Consider the following 23,460-nt stretch of genomic DNA (forward strand, 5'->3'; position numbering starts at 1 on the left):
AATAAAAATACAAGTCAAAAAGGAGTATTATACTAAATGTTGAGAAAGGTTGAGTTTAGATTTTAAAAAAAATCATCTTTATCAAATCAAATTAAACTTAGTTGAAGTTGCTATAAATTAGAATTAAATTAATAAAAAAATGCTTTAAATGAGGCCTAATAATATTGAACCCTAGACCTCAAGTAAACTTTTAAACACCTCTGCCCTTTCTCTTATTCTTTGATCATTCTTTTAGTTTCTCTTATTCTTTGATCATTCTTTTAGTTTTTCTTATGGAGACCAGGAAACTCTAGCTTTAAAATAGATTGAGGTAACAAAAACTTAATTCTCTCTTTTCTATACCTAGGGTTTTAGTTACCTTTGAGTAATCTAGATTTGAATTTATTTTTAATTTTTAGATATATTTTGTATGAATATCTTATGATTCTAAGACCTCTGGTATGACTTTAACATGAGATTGATGTACAGAGTTATTATTGTTCTCATCTGAGATATTCAGAATCTCTTATTTTTTGAGAAAATATTCTATTCGAGCTAAATTGACACCCTTACGAATATGATTAGATTTTGTCATTTTTTTAAAAAAAAAATTCTTAAGCTTCTATGAGATTGAAATTGAGTAAATACCATATCTATACATCAATATATGAGGTTTATAAGTTCAAATACTTTTAACCCAATTTCAACATAATAGAATAATTATTGATAGTTAAATTAGGATAATAGTTTAGCGTCTAAATGATTCTATTCCAAGCTAATATTTGGTGTGAGTTTTATATGTCTTTTAGTTTTTCATAAAATTTTATAATAATTCAAGATCATTTGATTAGCTAGAATAGTGAAGTCAAAGTTATTCGTATAATTGTGTGATGGTTTGATTGATAAAAAAACTAGTTCATTTTATTATTGAGTGAATTATTGAAAAATTGATATTGGAATCTAGATGAATTTTTAGGTTAACTATAGTTTATTTTATAAGGGATTTTATCAATTTTTTCTATAAATTATTTCTATGAATGATTATAAATCAACAATTCAACAGGTAGAGTTTTCAATTAAGGTGTCTCGTGCCCTTATGCTTCCAATTTGATAGGTGTATCGCCCCCTAGCATACTCGATCATCGAGGAACGTAATCTTTCATTGACATCTTCATTTTTTAGTTCAATCACGAAAGTATAAGTTTAATTCATGATAAAATAATGATCGTATAAATTATCATATGTATAATGTATTTTGAAAAGTATATTTTGAATGATATGATTATCATGAGCTAAATATGAATATATATTTTTTGTAAGTATAAAAATATATAAATTATGATGAAAATATATAGTATGCATGCATATATGATGACGTGCGATGTGGAAATGCATGTGTTTTTAAATATGTGCAATGTATATATATGTTATGACGTGCGATCTGAGAATGCATATATGTATTATGATGTATTATGTAAGAGTATATGTATATATTATAACGTACGATGTGGGAGTGTATATATATATTACAATAACATACGGTGTTAGAATATATGTATATGTTATTATACGAGACGTAGAAGTCCATGAATATGTTATGTTTTTTATATATATGTATATATGCATTTTGAATTATTTCGCCAGAACTTTACCTCTTTATTTTAATATGTTATATTATAAGGTTATGCTTACTAAATTAATCATAAGACGAGAGATTTACTGTTAAATATATTATACCCATGATCTTAAAATATTATATATTTACCTAAATAAAGATTTATATTATTTCATATAGACCCTATTTTACAAGTAATGATACTAATATTAGTTTTTGTTAGAGATTATAATTTTATACAAATGTCAAAAATATTATATTTTTTATTTTTTGAGTAAATTAGAGTATTTTAATTTTAAAACTATATATTTTATATTATACTCTTACTGATAGAAATAATAAAAATTTCAAATATATCTTCCTATTTTAATCATGTATGCAGAGTATAAATGAAACTAAAATTTATGAAATTAAAATTTTAATCATGTGTATAAAGTATAAATGAAATAATGTTATGCCCGTTCTCACTCTCGACCACGATCAAATTCCCCCACAAGTGTCACAAGTATCCGCCGAAACAATAATCGACGTCCAAGCTGTGTACAGAGCTGCAATTGTGATGACAACATCAAAAGCATAAATCAGATGAATAAACTGAGCTCAATGAAGCGAGAGACTGCCGCGTTTGGTGTTACCCACGGAAAATAAATAGGGTGAGCTTAGAGGCAGAATGCTTTGGATCATATCACAGATGGCCATCTGCTTGTGAACAGCAACCAAACCATTATCAAGCACAGATGATGACTAGGAATGCGTCCTCAACAGAACAAGCAGCACATTTTGAGATTGATCACTTCATTGAGGTCATAAAAAATGCATCAATCATATTCCCTGCCACTCACAAGATATAACCGGAAAAAGAACACAAGAACCGATGGCCACCTGAACTCCACGTTAACCTGAGATCATGCGCGCATAAATATTCATGTGTTTACATAGAAACCAGTCAAACTAAACCATTGAAAAGGTAAAGAGACAACAACATATCATAGGGTCTCGGGCCCATGATAGAAATCTGACAGCTGAAAGGTCATATACGCAGTGATACTAGAGCTAATAGCAACAATCCCTCCTATAGTTTGCATCAGTGATGAGCATACATGGGAGCAGAATCATACTGGCCACCGTATCCAGGTTGAGGTGAGACACTTTTGGTATAGCCAGGCTGACTACCATATCCAGATTGAGGTGCAACAGATTGATCATAATAGCCAGATGGGTTTGATGGCTGCTGGGCTGGAGCACCGTAACCTGCACCTGGAATGGCATTCCCGTATGCTGCATCAGCAGAACCACCATGGTATCCATAATTCACATTACCTGAGGCAGGATCACCATAACCCTGCTGAGCTGATGCGTACTGCCCATAACCGGCAGGCTGTGAAGTTGACTGAGTGTACGCAGCCACTGGCTGTCCACCTTGGCCATAGCCAGGTGCAGCTGCTTGCCCACCATGCTGGGTGTAAGCTGCCGATGGCGGTTGGGCGTACCCATCCATAGCACCAGATGCTGGCCCATAAGTCTGGTTGTAGGATGGTGCTGGTTGAGAAGGTGGGTTGGAACCATATGGATATTGCTGAGTCAGAGTGCCAGGTCCATAGGATGATGGTGCTTGGCCCTGATAAGTTGAGTCCCCTGATTGACTTGCTCTTGGGGCCACACCATAAGATGGTGGCGCATCCTGAGGAGGGGGTGCACCATAGGATGGAGGCACCTCCTGAGGAGGCACACCATAAGTGGGTTTGATGTATGATTGTTGCTGACCGAAACCAGATTGGGGAGCAGTTCCTTGGCCATAGACACCTGGCTGTGAACTCATTGTCTGCTGACCATAGAACTGCTGGCTTGGTGCTTGGCTATCATACCTGGGCTCGTGATATCCCTGACCATAGTTTTGTTGAGTGGGAGCAGGTTGTCCATAAGGAGTTGGATGCCCATAGTTTGGACCTTGTGACTGTCCATAACTCACAGGTGCTTGAGATGGGCCAGACATGGGATTATGCATTGCCGCTTGGCTTCCAGCACTCGGGCCACCTTGACCGTAATAATCATATCCACCAGTTGAAGTGTTATGAACAGACCTCTGATCCCAACCTGTATTGCTAAAGCCGCCGCGTGGAGCGGGCTGCTGAGAGTAGCCACCATAAGGCTGAGGATACTGTGTTGTCTGAGTTGGTGGATACGTACCTCTTTGCTGGTGCTCATAGCCCATGGCTGGTTGTGTGGGAGCTGTTGCTCGGGCTCCCCAATGGGGCATGCCAGTAGACCCACGAGGACGATAGTTTTGTTGGCTGTAACCCGAGAGAGGTGATGGTCTAGGTGTCTGCCAATATCAAATTTTCAGTTAAAATAAATAAACAATCTCGACCAATGCTGATAACAAATTGCCAGATCACAAAGTCCCAACTAGCCAGAAACAACATATTAAGAAACTGTTCAAAGTACAAAAAGAAATCAACCACTTCACTATATCATTCTCAACAAGTGATGCGAAAAATCAAACACAATGTGAATCAATTTTAAAACAGAAATAAAAATAACACAGGTAACTTTGTTAAACAAATAGAACAAGTGTAGATATACTCGCAAAAGCAATACTACTTAACAAGAGATGGAAAATTGGAGATTCATGTAAATAAAATAACAGACAAGCTGAAACATTAAGCTGAAAAACATACATCATTTAATGCACAAATAAACTCCTAGCCAGAATAGGAAGATACAAGAATGTCAAGGATTTCAAATTCATATTAATGTCAAGAATTAGCAACGATATCCAAGTAATACATATGACAATATATATAAGCATGAAACAAGCATTGTAAAACAAAACCACAGATAGTCTTTAAACTCAGAACCTGATAGAAAAAAACTAAAACAAAATTATGGCTTAAATATTCAAGCAAAGCATACCATTGTAATTTTACAAGTCTATCCCAGTGACAGAGGAGTACTTACTGGTCCTTACTTTTGCACGATGCAGATGAGAATTAACAACAATCATTATAGCAAGCAAAACATAACTCCTAGTTCAAAGTTTATTCCAAAAGGTAATCATATTTGCACAGTGAAAAATATGCAAGAAATGTGCTGTCATCAAAAAATGGCATTAATAAGAATAAGACAGCAAACCAACAGACAGAAGAACCTAAAACCTTGATGGTTCAAGTGCATAATTAGAAGGCAAAATACTTAGCCCCAAAACAACTACTAAGGAATCATTCTCAATGAAATAAATGAAGTTAAACAACCTCATATGTAGACTTCTGCTGTCATTCCAGGCTAGTGAAATTTGAAATACCTGTTGGCAACTGGCCTACTTCCATCAAAACCTTTTATGAACAAGATTGCCAGAGGATAATTGCATACAAAAGCATAATTTCCTTCCACATGTTTACTCTATTTTGATTATAAGATCCCATGACATTCTTCTTGCACAACAAGAACTTTAAGAACGAGATGGAAAAGCAGGTATTTTGTTTACACCAGATGCTAACATCATTGCCATTTACAGCATATACAAGTCAATCACAACTGAGAATCTATGTGAAGGAATCAGCAAGTTACAACATTAACTATAGAAACAAGACTATAATACTTTACCACTAAAAAATTGAAAAGTTAGCTCCTGAACAAAATACATGGTGAAAGCCCTTTTTTTAATCTAAAGAACCAGCACTTAGATCCTATATCACCAATTCAACAAACATTGTGAGCATGACCCCCCATTAGCACTGCTTCATGATATATCAGAAGTTCAACATATATCAGACCCCTTGATAATCTCAACTGACATAGAACTCCTTGTAATGGAAAAACACTACCCATCAGATTTATCATCTACATGAGAAGATGATAAAAAAGAGACAACTGCTTGATTAATGCAAGAAACATTCAAGAAGCAGTAGCAAATTATACTGTGTTTAGGTGAAGCAAGAGAAGATTTGGCTAATGGAGAAAACTTTGTACATATATGTGTCACATAAGTTTGATAATTCAGGTTGTCAGGGAGCAAGATACAGGTATTGTCATCATATGATAACACAGATTCATGAGCTTTTAGATTGATGGGTATATACATGATACTCTACAAACTGACAAACATGGATACCACTCAATCATGAGGCAGTAATGATTTTGTGCAAGATACGTATTATCTAATCGCATGGCACATGGCTGGAGCATCCAGGATACTAAATAACACCAATGCTATCATGGTACTTCTACAAAATAATTTGATCTTAAGTCTAAGCAGTCTTACCAACTATAAAAATTCTTCAATGGCAAAGGCTAAAGCCACATATCCCTCTTCTGTAGATGAGACTCATGAATGGAAGTTTTTTGCTACACCAAGAAACCATTGTTGACCTCAATTGGAAGGCATAGTGAAATCTGCATTATGAAAGCCAACCAATTCGAAATTGGCACCTTCAGCACAATTAAACCAGTGCAATTGGCAGCAAGCAGGTTTTACGTTCATCATGCAACTGTTAGACTTTTTTGACAAAAAAAGTCATTCTCAAAATGAGCAATTAGTGTATAGGTTCCAGACTCCACATTGGCAAGAACAAAAGGTTGGCCATTCTAAGCAGGTAGATGGATGTTGACATGGAATAGCATCTTTAATTTACTAAACTTAACCACTAAGGCAGAAATATTATCCTTCATACACGATACAAAGGATCTGCATAAATTCAGTCCTATCATCATATTATAAAAGACCTACAGAATCTCCAAAAGCATGTTACTGGTGGCAGTTAAAACAGGACAATTGTATTTACTTCAGTTAAAAACATCATCGCAACGAATGTTTTCTTTTCTACAGGCCAGCATGTTCACTAACAGGAGCCAATGTCACAATGGGACCTTGCTTTAGAACAATATGGTTTATAGAAATGGCATTGATAATATATAATAAATAATAATCAACAAAACATCTGAAGCAATCTTTATCTAACTCAAAACAATTAGAAACAAAGAAAAAATTGGAAGTGTATTATTACTTCGCAGGATCAAAGCTTCAACCTGGTAAAAAGAGAAATCTAACACCATCTAACAGGACATCCTATACAAATCAGAAACCTAAGTCGTGTGCCACAGTTGCCACTGAAACCATGATTGTGATAGTTGATATGTTGTCAATATAACACTCCAAAAGAAATGAACTTAATTGACCAAGAAATGTAGTACGTATAAAAATCTTATACATATGATGGAAAATCTGTAGAAAAATTATGTTCAATGTTGCAACAAAAAAAGTTTCTCTTCTCACAAGCCACTAGTATAGCACAAGTAGATTGCTGGTTTCAATACAGTGTGACTAAACAATTGTTTTCTTCTCAAGATAATGATTACCCTATTCAAGTGATCTAAGCTGGCAGATCAGATTTAACAACGCATCCAAAATCCCTCATTAAATTTTTTTGGTGAAAGGATACTTACAAGAAAACGCTCATTACTAAATTATTGTCTTCCAGAAGGCATGTGATCATGATAAGTTCAGTAACATAAAGTTTACCTTTATGTTTTAAGATGCAAAAAACAACACATGGATTCTCAAAAACTATGTATACAGCATCTGCCTCAAGAATGACTAACCAAAACAGAAGATAGCACCAGAAACAAAGGTAGTGATCCTGATTGGAAGTAGAAGCCAACACAACAAAATGTTTTTGGTACAGAAGTAAATTCCATTAAGATTAGCTTGATCCTGATTCCATATAAAATTGTTAATCATTTAATTTTAAAGTAGTAGTTTGTTTCTAAACTTTCAAAGTATATTCATCATCATTTTTTGGAACATCATTAATGATCTTTCCCTTCTTCATTATGATTCTTTTACTTCTACCCTTTCTCTGCATTCACCATAACATATTTCTTTCTGTTGTTTATGAACAGAAAAAAAAGCCAAAATATCAAAATCAGCTCACACCACTCTGTTTTAACCCATCAATAACAAAAAAACACTAAAATTCTCTTGAAGACTGAAAAGAAGCCAGCATATCAAAATCATCTCAGATCCACTCTGTTTTCAGCTGTTAATGACAAGAAACTTGATGTAAGTCTCTTAAAGATGAAAAGAAAATCTAAAGTATCAAAATCAGCTCAGACCCAGCGTTATCGCCCATCAACAACAAGAAATTTGTAATTTTCTTGATGATCTCATAGATGCTTTATTTTTATATCATAGCATCAACATCCCCCTTATGCTGCATGAATTGGCATAAGATCTCGAAAAACAACCCATGATTCTGGAGGGAGACTGAGATCATGAGATCAGTGATTAAATGGACTAAATCCTTACCGACTCACCATGTTGCTGGCAGACTGTCACAAACACAGGACAATAAGAGGATGACAAGAGAATAAATTGAAAAATCAGAACCAAGTTACCATAGTTTGGTATTCATGGGACCAGCAGCCAGCCTTGATGTTCCATGTACCAAAAGTTTGATAACTAAGATTAATTTTTGAAATAAAAAGTAAGATCAGTGGAGATAATGTGATAATTATGGTCATCATGATCAACCATCAAACATTCTGGTCCAGTCTGAGCCCAATCAAAAAACATAATCTTTGTAGTTCTATGACTAGAGTTCTAATTCTCTAGAAAGATCTTGTTATTCTTCTGAGTCCTCTTGAGGCTATTTAAGATTATTAAAACATTATCTTGAGTCCTGAAAAGGATTCAACTATCATCAAATCTATCAGTAAGTTACTGAATCTCATGTCAGTTACCAAGGCAGAGTTCGTTGAGACAACTACCGAATAGTGTGTTACAATCTATGCAACATTTGGATGCAAATCAAGTTCAACATCAACATATGCATTGAGTCAGAGCAAACTAAAGTTTAGCCCACTTTCAGCATCATCTGGTTCAGCAGCAAGGCCAAGCAGCTCTTCCCAAAATCATTCAGAACATCAAAGTCTTGATTCCTAAAAAGCAAAGAATCAGCTCTTCCAAAGATGATGAGACGGTTCCAAATTACTCACCCTCTTTATGATGGCCGATCTGACTGTACTGTGAGTGTTAATCCCTCAAACACACACACCAAAAAAAAAAAAGATTTTGAACAAGATAGTGATAATTGAAAATCCAGAAGTTTCTACTTAAAAGTTGCAACCATCAGAAGACTTCTGTTTAAAGAACATTGAATTTTAGCACAACAAAGTCATCGCAGTTAAAAAGGTTGCATATGACTGCTGTTTTCTCTGTATCCTTCTAATGAGGTTGAATGGACAACTTCTCCTCTAAACCTTGGACCTCCAGGTTTCACCTTCATTTCTAATCGTATTAGTAAGGTTGTCAAGCTCACTTTCCTACTTATGATTGTAAAACAGGTCATAAACTTAGGTTGTAATGGGATTGTAGAATCACAAGACCCTACGAAGTAGACAATCAATTTTAACCATAAATATACTGATAGAAATTTATGAATATTTTTTATAACTATATGAAGGCAACTTGGCCAACAAAGGTAGCAGCAGCAGAGAGGAACGTGAAGCTAGGGTTTGTTTCAGAGCCTCGCCTGGAGTATGAGCTCTTATCTTTTTCTTCTTTTTTGCCCCCTTTTAGTGAATCCTCGAGTTGACTCAATAAACTTGAATTAACTAATTTTACCGAGTCAACTCAAAGGTCAATCCAAGCTGAATGGAAATCCGCTTGGATGGATAAGGACCCAAGCTTGATCGCAAGATCATGTGATCATATAGTCCAGATTGCGATTTTAATCGCCTATTGGAGTTTCCACTTACCACTTTATTAACTAGTTAAAAAGATACCAGATGAAGGATTGTCAACACACACATTGATTCTATTCCATAGTCAATTACAAACAGAATTTTGCAACGAATTGCCAAGATGATAGTGATGAAAAATAACCAGCTCACCAACATTTGATTCAGTTAGCATTAACTAAAAACTATGAATTCAAAATGATATAACCAATCAAGTGGAAACTAAAAGGCTGGCTAAGTAATCACAACACAAGAACTAATGGTACTTCACAACAGACCTGATTCATTACATCCTTGATCATTTCTTTGGCAGATTCAATTTGCCTTTTGTCTCCAGTTATTCGTACAGTTCTTTCCTTTGACGCATCACCCTCAGGAAGATGTTGCGGTATCAACTAACAACCGAAGTAGCAAATTCAGATGAAAGCCAGCAAACACTCATCAAGTGCATAGTGAAAAACCAGTACAGTTTTTATAAACCTCAAATTATGCTTAAATGAATGATCTCTACCTGTATGCGAGCACTGGATCTGGTCTGTAGGTTTTTTATAGTCTCACCACCCTTGCCTATGATTAGACCAACCTACGGAAGAGAAAACAGTATAAAAAAAGAGGTAACAGAAAACATATGTATTCATACAACACATACCTTTTCATTTGGTACTTTAATCTCAAATTGTTCTCCACCAGATTGTATAGTACCAAAGCCCCGAGCAACAAGTGATGGGGAACCTCCTGCATCAGCCTAAGAATGGAAAAAAATGTTGAAAACTGAAAAATCTGCTAAAATTTATCAATAGAACAAGAAATAACAAAAGAGAAGAAATGTGAAGTTTTAGGAGATAATAAACCTCAGCAATTACATCCTTTATCAGTTTCTCTGCCTTGTTAATGCTCTCCAGGGTTCCTATTAGTTCCACTGGTCTAATAGTGGCATGTGGATCAGCTTCAGCATCTCTTGTTATCTGAATTTTTGCCCCTGAGTTGAATTGCAGGTACCTTATTGTCTCCCCAGCTTTACCAATAAGAACACCGACCTGTACACGTTGTCTCAAAGATCAACTTAGGAAATAGTAATTGTGTAATCAATAATACTAGAAATCCAAAAAGAGAATATAAGTGGATTGTCATTGTTTTGTCAAACACTGGTGATGGCAAATGCTTCCAAAGTCTATAAGTTCATCACCAAATTTCAGTTTCGGTATTGCAACTCCAAAGCAGATGAGCCTAGTTCATTAAATATCAAATGAAGATCTTATATATCTCTAATTGCCCAATATTATTAGTTGTTGATTGAAATAAAAAATAAACTTCTTGATTACTCCTTTACAAGACACTAAAAATAACCATCAACAGAAGCATCAATAAGACCTAACTAAATCATTATTAGCACATCAGCAAGAGAGTGAACATTATAAACACTTTCCTAGCCCAGCAAACATGAAGAAGCATATAAAGAACATCCAGTTAGATTTTGCTCAAGTGCAAATCAACTGAATGGCCAATCCTTTTTGCGAAGATGATTAGCCAACATCTAGTTAGTTAGATAGACTGCCTGAAAATAATCCAAGTAATGTAAAAAAGTTCATCCAGAATGCTCCTCCTATGGGTTCAACCTTTAGATCAAGCTTCATCATACCGTAGTATACTGCTCGGTATGGGTGGTACATACCAATCCGATAAAGGACCGGTATGGTTGGTATATCAGTACGCCCCATGTATCATGTGTTGATACACTCGGTATGGCTTAGTATACCTTGGTATGTACCATACCGACAGCTGGTCAATACACCAGTATAGACCGACAGGACAAACCATGCTTAAGATCTTTAGGGAGGATAATTTATTTTTTATAGTTTCACATGGCAGCATGTTCTCCTAGTAACGAAGCTGCACATTAGTTGGCAAAATGAGTCACATCAAGATGAATCAACTTCCACGTTAGTAGCAATGCTAAGCCAAATAATAGCATTTTACTTTATTTTTGCAGTCATTGTTCATCAGGAAAAAGAAAAAAACCTAAGCAACACACTATAGTTATGAACTGCTGTAACAATCAGAATCCCCTTATTTAAGCATACAGCAGACTGGCAAATCTAACATATAATAAGTGAAACTTTACCCAAACTATGCCACCCTGAATGTTTATCAGATCAGATGGACAGTTGGTTCACTGAGCTGGTGCACTAAAGGAGATTAATTTAACATCCCAAAATTTTGTTTCTTGAAGAAATTATTTGAGTGAAGAAAACTCTAATAATAACATATAATGTAGTTAAGAATATCAATAATACAGGGACAATAAGCTTTTGCAGATATAACTCATTAGAGACATTAAGTATAAGAAACACAAAGATATCACTTAGTGTTTGATATTCATGACTTAATAGGATAAAGTTCAAGTTTCTGTTAGAATAAAAATGATGAAAAATGAAATGATAAATGTCATGCAATACCTTATTGTTAGGAACTTCAATTTTACGGGATGTTGTGCCCAAATCTGCTGGAGGCACTATGGTCTGGGAATCTTGACCAGAAGGAACCTTACCATTTCCCACTGCTTGAGTTTCTGATTCCTGTAACTCTTTGCCAGCATCAATGGCCACTGTGTACATTAAGAAACAAATTAAAATGTTATTAACTTGAATCATACTTTTTCTCCAAAACTATAGTTCATTCCAATAAACTGAAGCAATCAACTCAGAACTAGAATCACAAAAATGTAAAAAAGAAAGATTAAATATCCACAACCAAGCAGGCTATGATCTCATATAGGACAAAATTTTAAGTTATGACCAAGAATTACAATTTTGGTACTACACCCATGGTGGTTACTGGCCTAGTACAAGTCCAATACAAACCAGCATACCTACACATGCAATGCATATACGCACCATAGTAACAGAAGAAGGAAGAGGAGGAGAAGACGATGAGGCAGAGGTGGAGAAGAGGACTAAGAGAAGAAGATGAGGTGAGGAGGCAGCAGCAACAAAGGATTAGGATAGAGGCAGCTGTGGCAGAGGAAGAGAGGAGCATGACTGAAAGGCCGAGGGTGGCGAAAAGTGTGCAGTCATGAAAGTGACTGAGAGACAGAAAGCAAACCTTGTACCATATTTGTACTGACATAAATCGGGCAATGCAAGTCCCCAATAATGCCAGTATATACTGACTGATACAGAGCAAAATTGCATATTAGAACCACTTCATTGTTCATTAAAGAAGGATCACATAGCTGCCCTTGTCTAATCATCTATCTGCCTTAGGTATCCATTGGACAATAGATATACATATGCAATCATCCACTGCACACAAGTGATCAGACAAAAGCAGCTATATCATCCGTAGTGAATTCCCTTCCCACAACCCTGAACATCCCATCAGTTACAGACAATATCCAGTCCGATTAGTTGTGCTAACAGTACGAGCTTTGAGCTAGCTACCGTTGAAGCAATAAATTAAAAATGTCACTAAATGGAAATGACCAAACTTCAAAGAATATTCTCGAACTTTCAGATGCTCAGAACACGGGCAACAAGATCCCGAGATCATCCTAACTCTTCCAAAGAAAAGGCCACCAACCACACAAATTCTTAAGATAAAATGCCAAGCACGAGTTCAAACAAATTCAATGGACAACGCCGATAACAAAGAAGATGCATGCGAAAAAATTCAATACCAGAACCATTAATTTCTCCATCAGGGTGCGGCTTCTGAGCATCGGTCTTCACATCAACGGCCTCAGTATCCTTAATCCTTGGCTCAGAGCTTTCAGCATTTTCCGATTTCACCTCCTCTGCACAATAGTCAGTGTCTCAGTGAGATTCGTTTCTAAAGAAAAAGAAGCAATCAAAATCGCAAACAAGCATAGAAACCCTAGGAATCCCAATCGAGAGCCAATTGAAACACCAAAGAAGAACGAAATCAGCACAGGGTTCGCCTAAAACAAGCGGTTACCAGACGCGGCGACCTCCCCATCCCCCGATCCGGGCTCGTCAACGACCGGTACCGGGGCCTCGGTAGACACCTCCTGCTTCTTGAGGGGTGCCTCTTCGTCCCCGTCGCGGGGCTCGAGATCCACGAGCTTCCGTTTGTGGTCTCCGGAGGCGGCTGTCGCGATCGTGGTCTCATCGGCAGAGAAAGGGGATTCGTCGTCCTTCGGTGCTTCCGTTGCCTCCAGTGCCTCTGCTTCGTCGTCTGTTGCTTCTGCAACCACTTGAGCGGCCTCCACCTCCATTTCGTGATCCGCCATTGGAGGGAGCTCCGACGAGTGGATCGATCGAGTTAACGAAGGAAAAGGGTAAAGCAACGTAGGATTAGGATTTGAGGAGGAAGAGCGAGGGCTCGAGATAGGGTTTTCGAATGGATCGAGGGAAGCCATGGAAGGAACGCCTCCACATTTATAGGTGTAGGGTTCGTTCGGGTCCATCAGATAGCCTCGGCCTTTTATCATACAATTAATGGGCTTTTACAGAAGCCATTGTTATGGCCCATATTCCTCCCACACGAAAAGTATTGCTGGTTGCTCAATCGATTGATTGATGAGTTTGAATGAGCTAATTAATGTAAACCCATTTATATTTTTTAATATGTCTTAAAAGATGAGAGTTTGAATGAATGCATAGTTGTATAATACTTTATTGCTCGATAAATAATAGATAAAATTTATATTTTATGTATGTATTGACATAAATATTGCTTGATAAAATTATATTTTAAAAGCTTATTGAATATGATAAATTTATCCTTCTAATATATTTAATATTTATTCAAAAATAAAAAAAATTACTTAAATAAATAAATAAAATGAATGTATATAACCTTACAAAAAAATTTGTATGACCCGGATATATAATAAATAAATTATATAATAATATAAAATAATATAAAATATTTTTTAAATAAATAAATAAAATTCTATCTTGTAAAATATATGTGAGAGAAAGAGTCTACTTAGTATCAATCTTATGATTTTAGAGAATATTATAAGATATTTTTTAAAATTTTCATTAGCATCCTTCAAATATTAAAAATGATGCATTTGAACATTCGTAATGCATCCTTTATATCAAATATGATTTTGTAAAAATAAATAAAAATATAATGAGATTATCATTTTCTTCTTAAATCGCCCATTCTTTCTTTTCTTTTATCTCCATGTTTTCAACATAGACTGTAATGTCTTTGACTTCCCGAACTCAGCAAAGATCAGTGTTTTCATGGCGTCATCCCAGTGGCTCCACATCCACCGCCGCACGAAGGCGGTGTGCGATCCATCGTTCTTCCCCGAGAGCCTGATGATGTAGGAGATCCATCTCAATCAATATTGGTTGTTATATATGTAGATTACACTTGATAGTTAGCTACGTTACCAGATGTCTGGGTATGCATGGATGGTCGCAAAGTCTATCTCGTCAATGAGATTGCTACTGATGAAGTCTGTTCCTACTTGGTAACCAGGATTATAGTGCTTCTTCTCTGGCGTGGAATCTCCATGGAAGCCCTCCATTCCTATCTCTAGCATGTATCTGTTGTCCAGCGACTTCCTATTACTCGTCATCTCTCGAACCCAAGCCTGTCCACATGTATTCGAAGTAATCATGCGAATAAGCCTGTCCGCATGTACCCTCGTGGATTGCAGACATAAAGAAAGAGAGTATGTATGACACTCACATGCACAGTTTTCCAGGACTAGTCTGCTTGACAACGAGGCTCGTTGTTTAGTTCCCATGCCATGATCGTTGGGTCGTCTTTGTAGGCTACGTTGGTGATGCTGTTGATTCGTGTCAACACTCTCCGCAGTCAGTCGAAATAAACAGACCCAAAGAAAAAGATGAATAGAGCTCAGTCTATTATGCATGCAACGTCAGCTGTACAAGAAGTGGAAGAGGGGTCGACGCAGGGACAAGAAAGGAACTCCATAGGTCATCTTTATGATGGAATAATGTTCATGACATGAGCTCATGTATAAGATGACTGTATACACTACGATCTTATGACATAATTTGCATTGATAAATACCTGGATATGGTTCTTGTAGTATCCCTTAACTACTGGGTTGGTGTAGAGATCATCTTCTCCGTTTACAGCTACGCCTGCATCGCGCGCCCATTGCACGTTTTGAGCTCTGCCTCCGAAGTCCTTGACATTGTTAACCAAGCTCAGGATCAAGCGAACACCACGCGTTTGAGCCTCCCAAATCACAAAATCAAGTCCCTGATCATATAACAGTAGTAAATATATCATGCTTTGATCAGTGGTTAGGTGCAAAACTAGGCTTAGATTTGAGCGGCTGCAGCCATTGCACTACCTGAAAGACTCGCTCATCGTACTTTCCCTGGGAGACCCGCAGTGGCTGGTCACCACCATCGCTGAATGCCCACGTCCGGCACACAGTGAGACCCCCTGCCGCGGCCTCACGGAGCACCTCGGTGACCTTCGCCCGCTCGGCGGGCTCGGCCGCGACATGCATCATCCAGTAAGAGTTGAACCCGCTGAAGAGAAAGGGGGAACCTTCGAGGACGAACTGCGTGCCTTGCCTCGCGACGAATGCAGCACTACCGGCGACAGCGACGGCCAAGCATGCGAAGGCGCCCAACAGGAAGCGGAGCGCACAGGCCAGGCTCGCCATCGCGTGGGACGACTGCGTCTGCTTGTGGTGAGCAAAGTGGAGTGGGGTGGGTATTTATAGGGATCGCAGTGTCCCTTTTGGGTTGTGCTGTAATACAATGCAACGAAGTCTGTCATCATGCGATCTAGACGAGATGCGATAAAAGAAGAGGAAGGGGGAGGTGAGGATGATAGAGAATGGTGGGCGGAAAAGGCGGGCAGTTCGTTGGAGGGACGAAGGAAGGAGTTGGGGTGTGACGGTGGCAGTGGGGCCGCTTGTGACGTGGCGAGTGAGGGATAAAACGGTTTTAACTGATAGGGCTGTCGTGTATCAAAGAAGACTTGGATACATCATTTAAGCTAAAGTTATTCGGATCTAAGAGGACAATATCCTTGGATCAACTAGAGATTCTTTTTAAAATGACATTGAAAGATATGCATCTTAAATTCGATATGATATTATTTGATTTCAATTTTAACATAAAAGTTTTTCGTATAACTTAAAGAATATTATAGATTTTATACTTATAATAAGAAGAGAGGAGAATGGCTTAATTTAGTTTTTATATGTAAATCTTCCAAGGATTCATAATGATAAGGTATCAAATTTAATGATGTTACCAAAAGATATCATTCTTGATCTATGATAAATTTAAATTTTAATCCTATTTTTTTCCTAATAGTTTAATATTATAGTCCCGATAAACAATAATATTCTCCTCTATTCAAGGCACATCTCCCTCTCACATGCACAATATAGTGAGCACCTAGATTTACTACGTCAAGCCACTAAAAGTCTTAGTTATCACTATCATATCCATGAAATTTGTGACAAATAGAAAAAAAATTCATTGAATTAATGCTAGGATTAAAGTGGATTTTGAGTTGACTCAATGACAATTAAATAAAATAGGTTGTCGTGATTCAGATAAAATTGTTGAAGGCTAGCTAAGAGTAGGGTTCTCTCAAACAAAATTTTGAGAGAGTTTGAGTTGACCTAATGGATATTTTGACCCAAACTAAAATTTGACTATTCAATTTGTATTTTGACATATATTAAACACAATGCAATCCTATTTTTGTCGATCAAATCTAATTTTGGACCAAATGCCTATTTTTTACCTAATTTGGTCAAGCTCAATATTAACTAGCTTAGTGGACTTCGACCAAGTTGGGTATTGGGCTTAACATAACTAAATCTAGACTAACTTATAGGCAAAATCTAGACGCTAAATTAGATTAACAGAACTAAATTACCTTATTTTGATCAATATATTATATTAAAAAAAGAAAAATAAGATGTACATAATTGAAGTTTGGACATAGTATGTTAGAATATGATAATTAAATTATTTTCCTATGATAAAATTATTGGTTCACTATAAAATATATTATAAAAGGCTAATATTGTTGTAGAACAATGGAGAATGTATGACATGAATAACACAATCATTATATCTCAAATTATTAGTTAGGCTTAATATAGTATTATTATATTTATTGGACATAACGTAAACTTTATGTACACATATAACAAATGTTTGAAAATTTAATAATCTAATTAGATAAATTTATTTTGAAAATAAATATAGTTTTTATTATGATTTTTAGCCTTTTGTTTTATATCTTATTTACTCAATGAGCCTAATAAAAGAATGTTTGATTATGTGGTTCAATAACTTAGGATATGATTTATTAGTGGTTTAATTAGATTGTGATCAAAGTAATTGGTAAAAAAAAGGAGAATCCTAATCTTGGGAGTACCATGATGGCATGACTATCTTATATTGTCTTTTATTATATTCTCAACTCTCATTTACATAATTACTGAGATTTTAACATCAATAGTTCTTCAATTACATCAATTATAATGGTCCCACAAGGTTTAGTTTTTCATATTTAAATCTTCGAAGGCTTCACGATATCCGATATATCAGATTTAATGATGTTATAAAAAGGTACATGATATCATTCTAGATTTATTATAAATTTATAATTCAATCCTATATTTTCTTGTTTCATAGTTTAATCTTAAAGTCTCGACTAAAACAATGACATTCTTCGACCTTCTCCCTCCTATCATAAGCACCATCTGGTGTGCACCTAGACCTGCTAGGTCAAGCCAACGAAAGTCTTAGTCATAACTATTATGATGAAAGTAAAAAATCATAGTTTATTGAATTAGCATCAGGGTTAGTTTGGAGTTTGAGTTGATCCAATGACGATTAAAGAAAATAGATTGTTGCGATAAAAGAATGGTGAAATTGCTGAAGGATGCTTAGGAGTGAGGTTCTCTCATAGAAACGCTTATGCAATATTTTGGGAGGCTAATTATCCAAAGACATATCAGCCCTGTTAGTCATAGGTGCCCTACAAGTCAATCACGTGAGTGATGACACGTGTGACTTGACATATAGTCTGTTTGCTTATTAACATTATTTCACATTTTATTACTTTATATTCCTGAATATATTATGATGTCCATGGATATGTGAAAAGGGAATCGGATTGTGATTAGATCACGATAATGTGATCGATTTACCTTTAAACATATATCTTAAATAATCCTTGTCATAGGTTACTCAAGAGAGATATCGAGATAACCGGACAGAATGGTGTGTTGTATATTTATCCATTTAATGAATATAGTTGGTCTCACTACTGCTCATATAGGGACATTAGGGATACACTACATATGCTCTTTGGAGAATGAGTTTGCTGATTGATTCGTTTTTGGAATGCTGGATGGTTGATAATGCCTTATTGTCAGGCAGCGATTCTGTATTCCCAATAGTGTATCTGGTCCATAGACTTAAGATATCAATAACGTCTTGTATGAGTACTCCACTCTTTGATACCAGACATATAGGTCTGAAAGTTCCAGATCTAGCACAACCGGTCATCGGGAGTGGTATCTAACTTTACGATAACTATTGAGTGTCGATAGAGGATTATCCACTCTCAGTGTCATGATAGGAATATCTCATGTATTCTTGCTCAAACAAATCCCTGGTTAGGGTCATTCGGATTGAGAGAGAAAAAGTTCTATGGGAGAATCCGATTAGAGCGAGACTCGAGTAGAAACCATGTGAGTCTGACAACACCATGCTAGTATACGATCTTTGGAATATTAGATGAATGAAGGACTATAGGTATACGGTAACTACGGATAGACAAGTCCAAAAGATTTGATTTTTGTGTACCATTTGGGTAGTGACCTAGTACATCCGCAGTCGATGAGTCGAGTGAATTATTATGTAGATAATATTTCATTAAGACAGATGGAGTTCTGATTGGTATGACTCACGACCAGCTTGATATTGGGTTTAGAGGGTCACACATATATAGTAGGCATTGTGACGAGTAAAGAATTGGATATGAGATATCTACCAAAGCCCCTATCTTATTGAACATCCAATAAGCTATTGAATTATTTTATCCTATGGATGAGATCAAATAAAAGTCAATAAGAGAATATTGGATAGAGATACACTAATCTAAGATGATTGAGTAGTTAAATGGAGATCCAATATCCAGTAGGGTAGGATCCATTAGGGTTAAGTTGATAGGGGACCTCTTTAAATAGGAGAGAACCAATGGTTCATAGGTTAGAGACTTTTTGGGTTACCTCTCCAATTCTCCTCCCCTTTTCCTCCTCATATTGCAGGCTTGGAGTTTTGATTAGCATCGTCGTAGTCTTGCTCTGTGGATCACCGCTTGAGAGGAGAGCGCTTGACATTTTTCACCCTCTCCTATAGATCTGTAGGGATTCAGGGATATACGATCTCACTTGGTAATATAATTTTTTATATACATAATTTTAAGTTTTGCGATTTTTATGCTCCAATCTTGCACGATGTCAAACACATCTTAGGAAAATTAGAGATTTTATTTTTTAATATTCTTCCACTGCGCATATGATGTCACCCCCCAAGTTTTCCAATAAGCCCTTCTAGAGTAAAAAAATATTATCTCAAGTGTTAATAAGTTATTCCAAGTTAAGAATAGAGCGGCTTCGTAAAAAAAAATGAACCTTGGCACAATGTGAGATTAATTAATCGGTCGAATCTTTATAAGTTGTGGATGTAGAGTTTAACTTTTGAGACACTATCTAGTTTTTGCTTCTCTCCAATAGTAACGACATTTGACAAGAGTGCTTCTCAAAAAAATCTCTCAAACACCAAATAAAGTCCCAAAGTGGTGGTATGAGGAGTGAGGAGAGACTAGAGTACAGCAACGAAAAATTTATTCTTTATAGCTAACCGTTTCCGATCTGAATATTTTAAGAAATATTATCTAAATGTTTGATACTTCAAAGAATATTTTATTGTGTTCTACTTGGAATTGGATGTTGCCCTTATGTAATTAATTTTTATTGTATAGTTAGATAGTTAGAGACACAAATACTTTGACTCATTAATTATCTAACTTTACTAGGAGATATCAGGATATCACTACCAAGGGGAGCCGAATCTCAACATCAGTTTTGTTCTCACTTAATTGGTAAGCAATTAAACAATAATTTTACTTTCAAATATAAAAATAAGAAAAGATGAGTTTTGAACTAATATGCTCCCTTTTCCTTCTACCAAATCCACTTTTGAATTTGCTCTACACGAGCGAATTCTCGAATGATATGTTCTCTAAACCTATTATATTCTCCTCTATTTAAAGGCCACTATCCCTCTTTTTACATGCACAAAAAAGAATCCACATTGGAAACAATGGCATCTCGCTACTCCACAATGATGCTTGCTCTCCTTCTTGGTTGCCTCATTATGACTGCTCAGTCTACCAGTACGTAATTGTATTAGTTCTAACATTTTACATATGTCTAAGTGGCTACCGTGTTTTCTTCTTCGATGGTTTTATTCTAATAAGTCCGATATGGCGGGGATTTGTAGACTACTCCTTGCATGAAGATGGTGATTGCGATATTCTTGGGCCATGCAAGACTAAAGCAGATTGCGCGAAGCCATGCGAAGCTGCCGGCCACTCCCCGACGGCAGTCCTTTGTGTTCCTGATCCAACTGGCAGTAATCGAGGCACGGTTTGCTGCTGCATTACTGCATGATGATTCCAAAAAGCATTTGTAATAAGTTTGCTAATGCAACATTTTTAACCTACCCAATAATAATCTGTGTTGCAGAATTAATGTTTATCATCAATGCTGTTGTGTCTGTGTTTATCTTTGATATCGAAAATTGGTGATTTAGATTGTCATTTATAATGAGATATTCTCCATTTTCTCAATTGAGAAGTTTTCTCAACATAATTTTATCACAAAAAGGGTTTTGAAAATATTATAAACATGCCATGTGGCAACAAAATTAAAACATAGGGTCTCATCTCATGATAATAAGGATTTTTTAATTTAAAATTTAAAAATTTGAATAGTTACTTGACAATGATAGAAATTAGTTTTACAAATGATAAATCATTAGAAATATACAAAATAGAAATTGGACAATGACTCAGCTTATAGACTATGGTTGGTCAAGGAGGCCAACATGGTTAACTTCTAGCATAGACAATGAGCACAACGACTCAGCTCATAGGCTAGCTGACTATGTAATGGTGGCTAAATATGTTGCATTTAGATTCTAAAATTATGCAAAAATATCTAACTATCTCTAGCCACGCCCCATAATCGATACTTAGTACTATCTAATACATTTGTCCCCTCCGAATTCAATTTTGGCCGATATCGATGTGTTTTGGGAATTGTAGTTGGCTATAACGAAGAAAAGTTTTGAATAGTAACACGCTAGGCCAGCTCCAAGAGGAATAGGAATGATAGACAACATCATCCAGTGAAAGATTAGATCTGTTAGGTTAGACAAATGAATGCCTTAGTCATGCTAGGACTAGCATGCGAACCTAATTCCCAAGCATTGGGAAAATTCTTAGGTCATTTTATAGTAATAATCATAAGGATTTAGTGGAGTTTGAGTTGACGTGATGGAAATTTTGACCCAAACTAGATTTTGACTACTCAATTTGTATTTTGACTTATATTAACCACAATGCAACCATATTTTTGTCGATTAAATCTAATTTTGGACCAAATGCCTATTTTTTACCTAATTTGGTCAAGCTCAACTTTGACTAGCTTATTGGACTTCGACCAAGTTGGGTATTAGGCTCGATTCGAGTTGCCTAACTCTTTACTACTCAACTCTCATGGCCCAATCTAGATGCTAAATTATATTAATCTAACTAAATTGCCTTATTTTGGTCAATATGTTGTATTAAGAAAAGAAAAATAAGATGTACATAATTGAAGTTTGGACATAGTATGTTTGAATATGATAATTAAATTATTTTGCTACGATAAAATTATTGGTTCACTATAAAATATATTAGAAAAGGCTAATATTGTTGTAGAACAATAGAGAATATATGACATGAATAACACAACCATTATATCTCAAATTATTAGTTAGGCTTAATATAGTATTATTATATTTATTGGACATAAGGTAAACTTTATGTACACATATAACAAACATTTAAAAATTTAATAATCTAATTGGATAAATTTATTTTGCAAATAAATATAGTTTCTTATTATGATTTTTAGCTTTTTATTTTATATCTTAGTTACTCAACGAACCTAATAAAAGAATGTTTGATTATGTGGTTCAATAACATAGGATTATTAGTGGTTCAAAGTAATTGGTAAAAAAATGAGAATCCTAATCTTGGGAGTACCATGATGGCATGACTATCTTATATTATCTTTTATTAAAGACTCTACTCTCATTTATATAATTATAAGGCCTTCTTGAGATTTTTTCATCGGTCGTTCTTCAGTTACATTAATTATAATGGTCCCACAAGGTCTAGTTTTTCATATTTAAATCTTCCAAGGTTTCACGATGTCCGAGATATAAGATTTAATGATGTTATCAAAAGGTATATGATATCATTCTAGATTTATGATAAATTTATACTTCAATCCTATATTTTCTTCCTTCATAGTTTAATCTTAAAGTATCAACTAAAACAATGACATTCTCCAACCTTCTCCCTCCTGTAATAAGCACCATATGGTGAGCACCTAGACCTGCTAGGTCAAGCCAATGAAAGTCTTAGTCATAACTTTTATGATGAAAGAAAAAAATTATATTTCGTTTAATTAGCATCAGGGTTAGTCTAGAGTTTGAGTTGGCAATTAAATAAAATAGGTTCTTACGATTAAAGATTGGTGAAATTGCTAAAGGATGGTTAAGAGTGAGGTTCTCTCGTAGAAACACTTATGCAATATTTTGAGAGGCTAATTATCCTAAGACATGTCAACCCTGCAAGCCAATCACGTGAGTGATGACACGTGTGACTTGACACGTAGTCTGTTTGCTTATTAACATTATTCGATATTTTATCACTTTATATTCCCTATTGTTTGAATATATTATGATGTCCATGGATATGTGCAAAGGGAATCGAATTATGGTGAGATCTTGATAATGAGATTGATTCACCTTTAAATATATATATTAAATAATCCTTTTCATAGGTTA

The 23,460-nt window shown here is 35.6% G+C and overlaps 1 protein-coding gene and 1 pseudogene across 2 annotated transcripts; both read right to left on the minus strand.

The window, feature by feature from the left end:
- Nucleotides 1-2,454: 2,454 nt before the first annotated feature.
- On the minus strand, nt 2,455-13,715 carry LOC103989367 (uncharacterized). Of its 2 annotated transcripts, none has more exons than XM_018827837.2 (8): nt 13,286-13,715; nt 13,014-13,124; nt 11,788-11,936; nt 10,183-10,368; nt 9,981-10,076; nt 9,843-9,914; nt 9,610-9,726; nt 2,455-3,917 (listed from the first exon to the last, which is right to left on the minus strand). In XM_018827837.2, the coding sequence occupies exons 1-8, from the start codon at nt 13,707-13,709 to the stop codon at nt 2,679-2,681; spliced, it is 2,394 nt and encodes a 797-aa protein (XP_018683382.2). In that variant the 5' UTR covers nt 13,710-13,715; the 3' UTR covers nt 2,455-2,678. The 2 variants fall into 2 exon arrangements, with proteins under 2 accessions (XP_018683382.2, XP_009406466.3); XM_009408191.3 differs by having other exon boundaries at nt 13,008-13,124.
- Nucleotides 13,716-14,477: 762 nt separating this feature from the next.
- LOC135641449 (mannan endo-1,4-beta-mannosidase 5-like) lies at nt 14,478-15,969 on the minus strand (annotated as a pseudogene).
- Nucleotides 15,970-23,460: the final 7,491 nt, after the last annotated feature.

Source organism: Musa acuminata, chromosome BXJ3-6 (assembly GCF_036884655.1).
Source record: "Musa acuminata AAA Group cultivar baxijiao chromosome BXJ3-6, Cavendish_Baxijiao_AAA, whole genome shotgun sequence".
Taxonomy (NCBI): Eukaryota; Viridiplantae; Streptophyta; class Magnoliopsida; order Zingiberales; family Musaceae; genus Musa; species Musa acuminata.

What these genes read in the sequence shown, in the direction of transcription:
- LOC103989367 (XM_009408191.3), bottom strand. Translation starts at nt 13,709, where the DNA reads ATGGCTTCCCTCGATCCATTCGAAAACCCTATCTCGAGCCCTCGCTCT. An exon ending in TGGAGAAATTAATGGTTCTG is followed by an intron (nt 11,937 to 13,007) that starts GTATTGAATTTT and finishes TAATGTACACAG; the next exon opens with TGGCCATTGATGCTGGCAAA. An exon ending in TTAAAGTACCAAATGAAAAG is followed by an intron (nt 9,915 to 9,980) that starts GTATGTGTTGTA and finishes TCTCTTCCGTAG; the next exon opens with GTTGGTCTAATCATAGGCAA.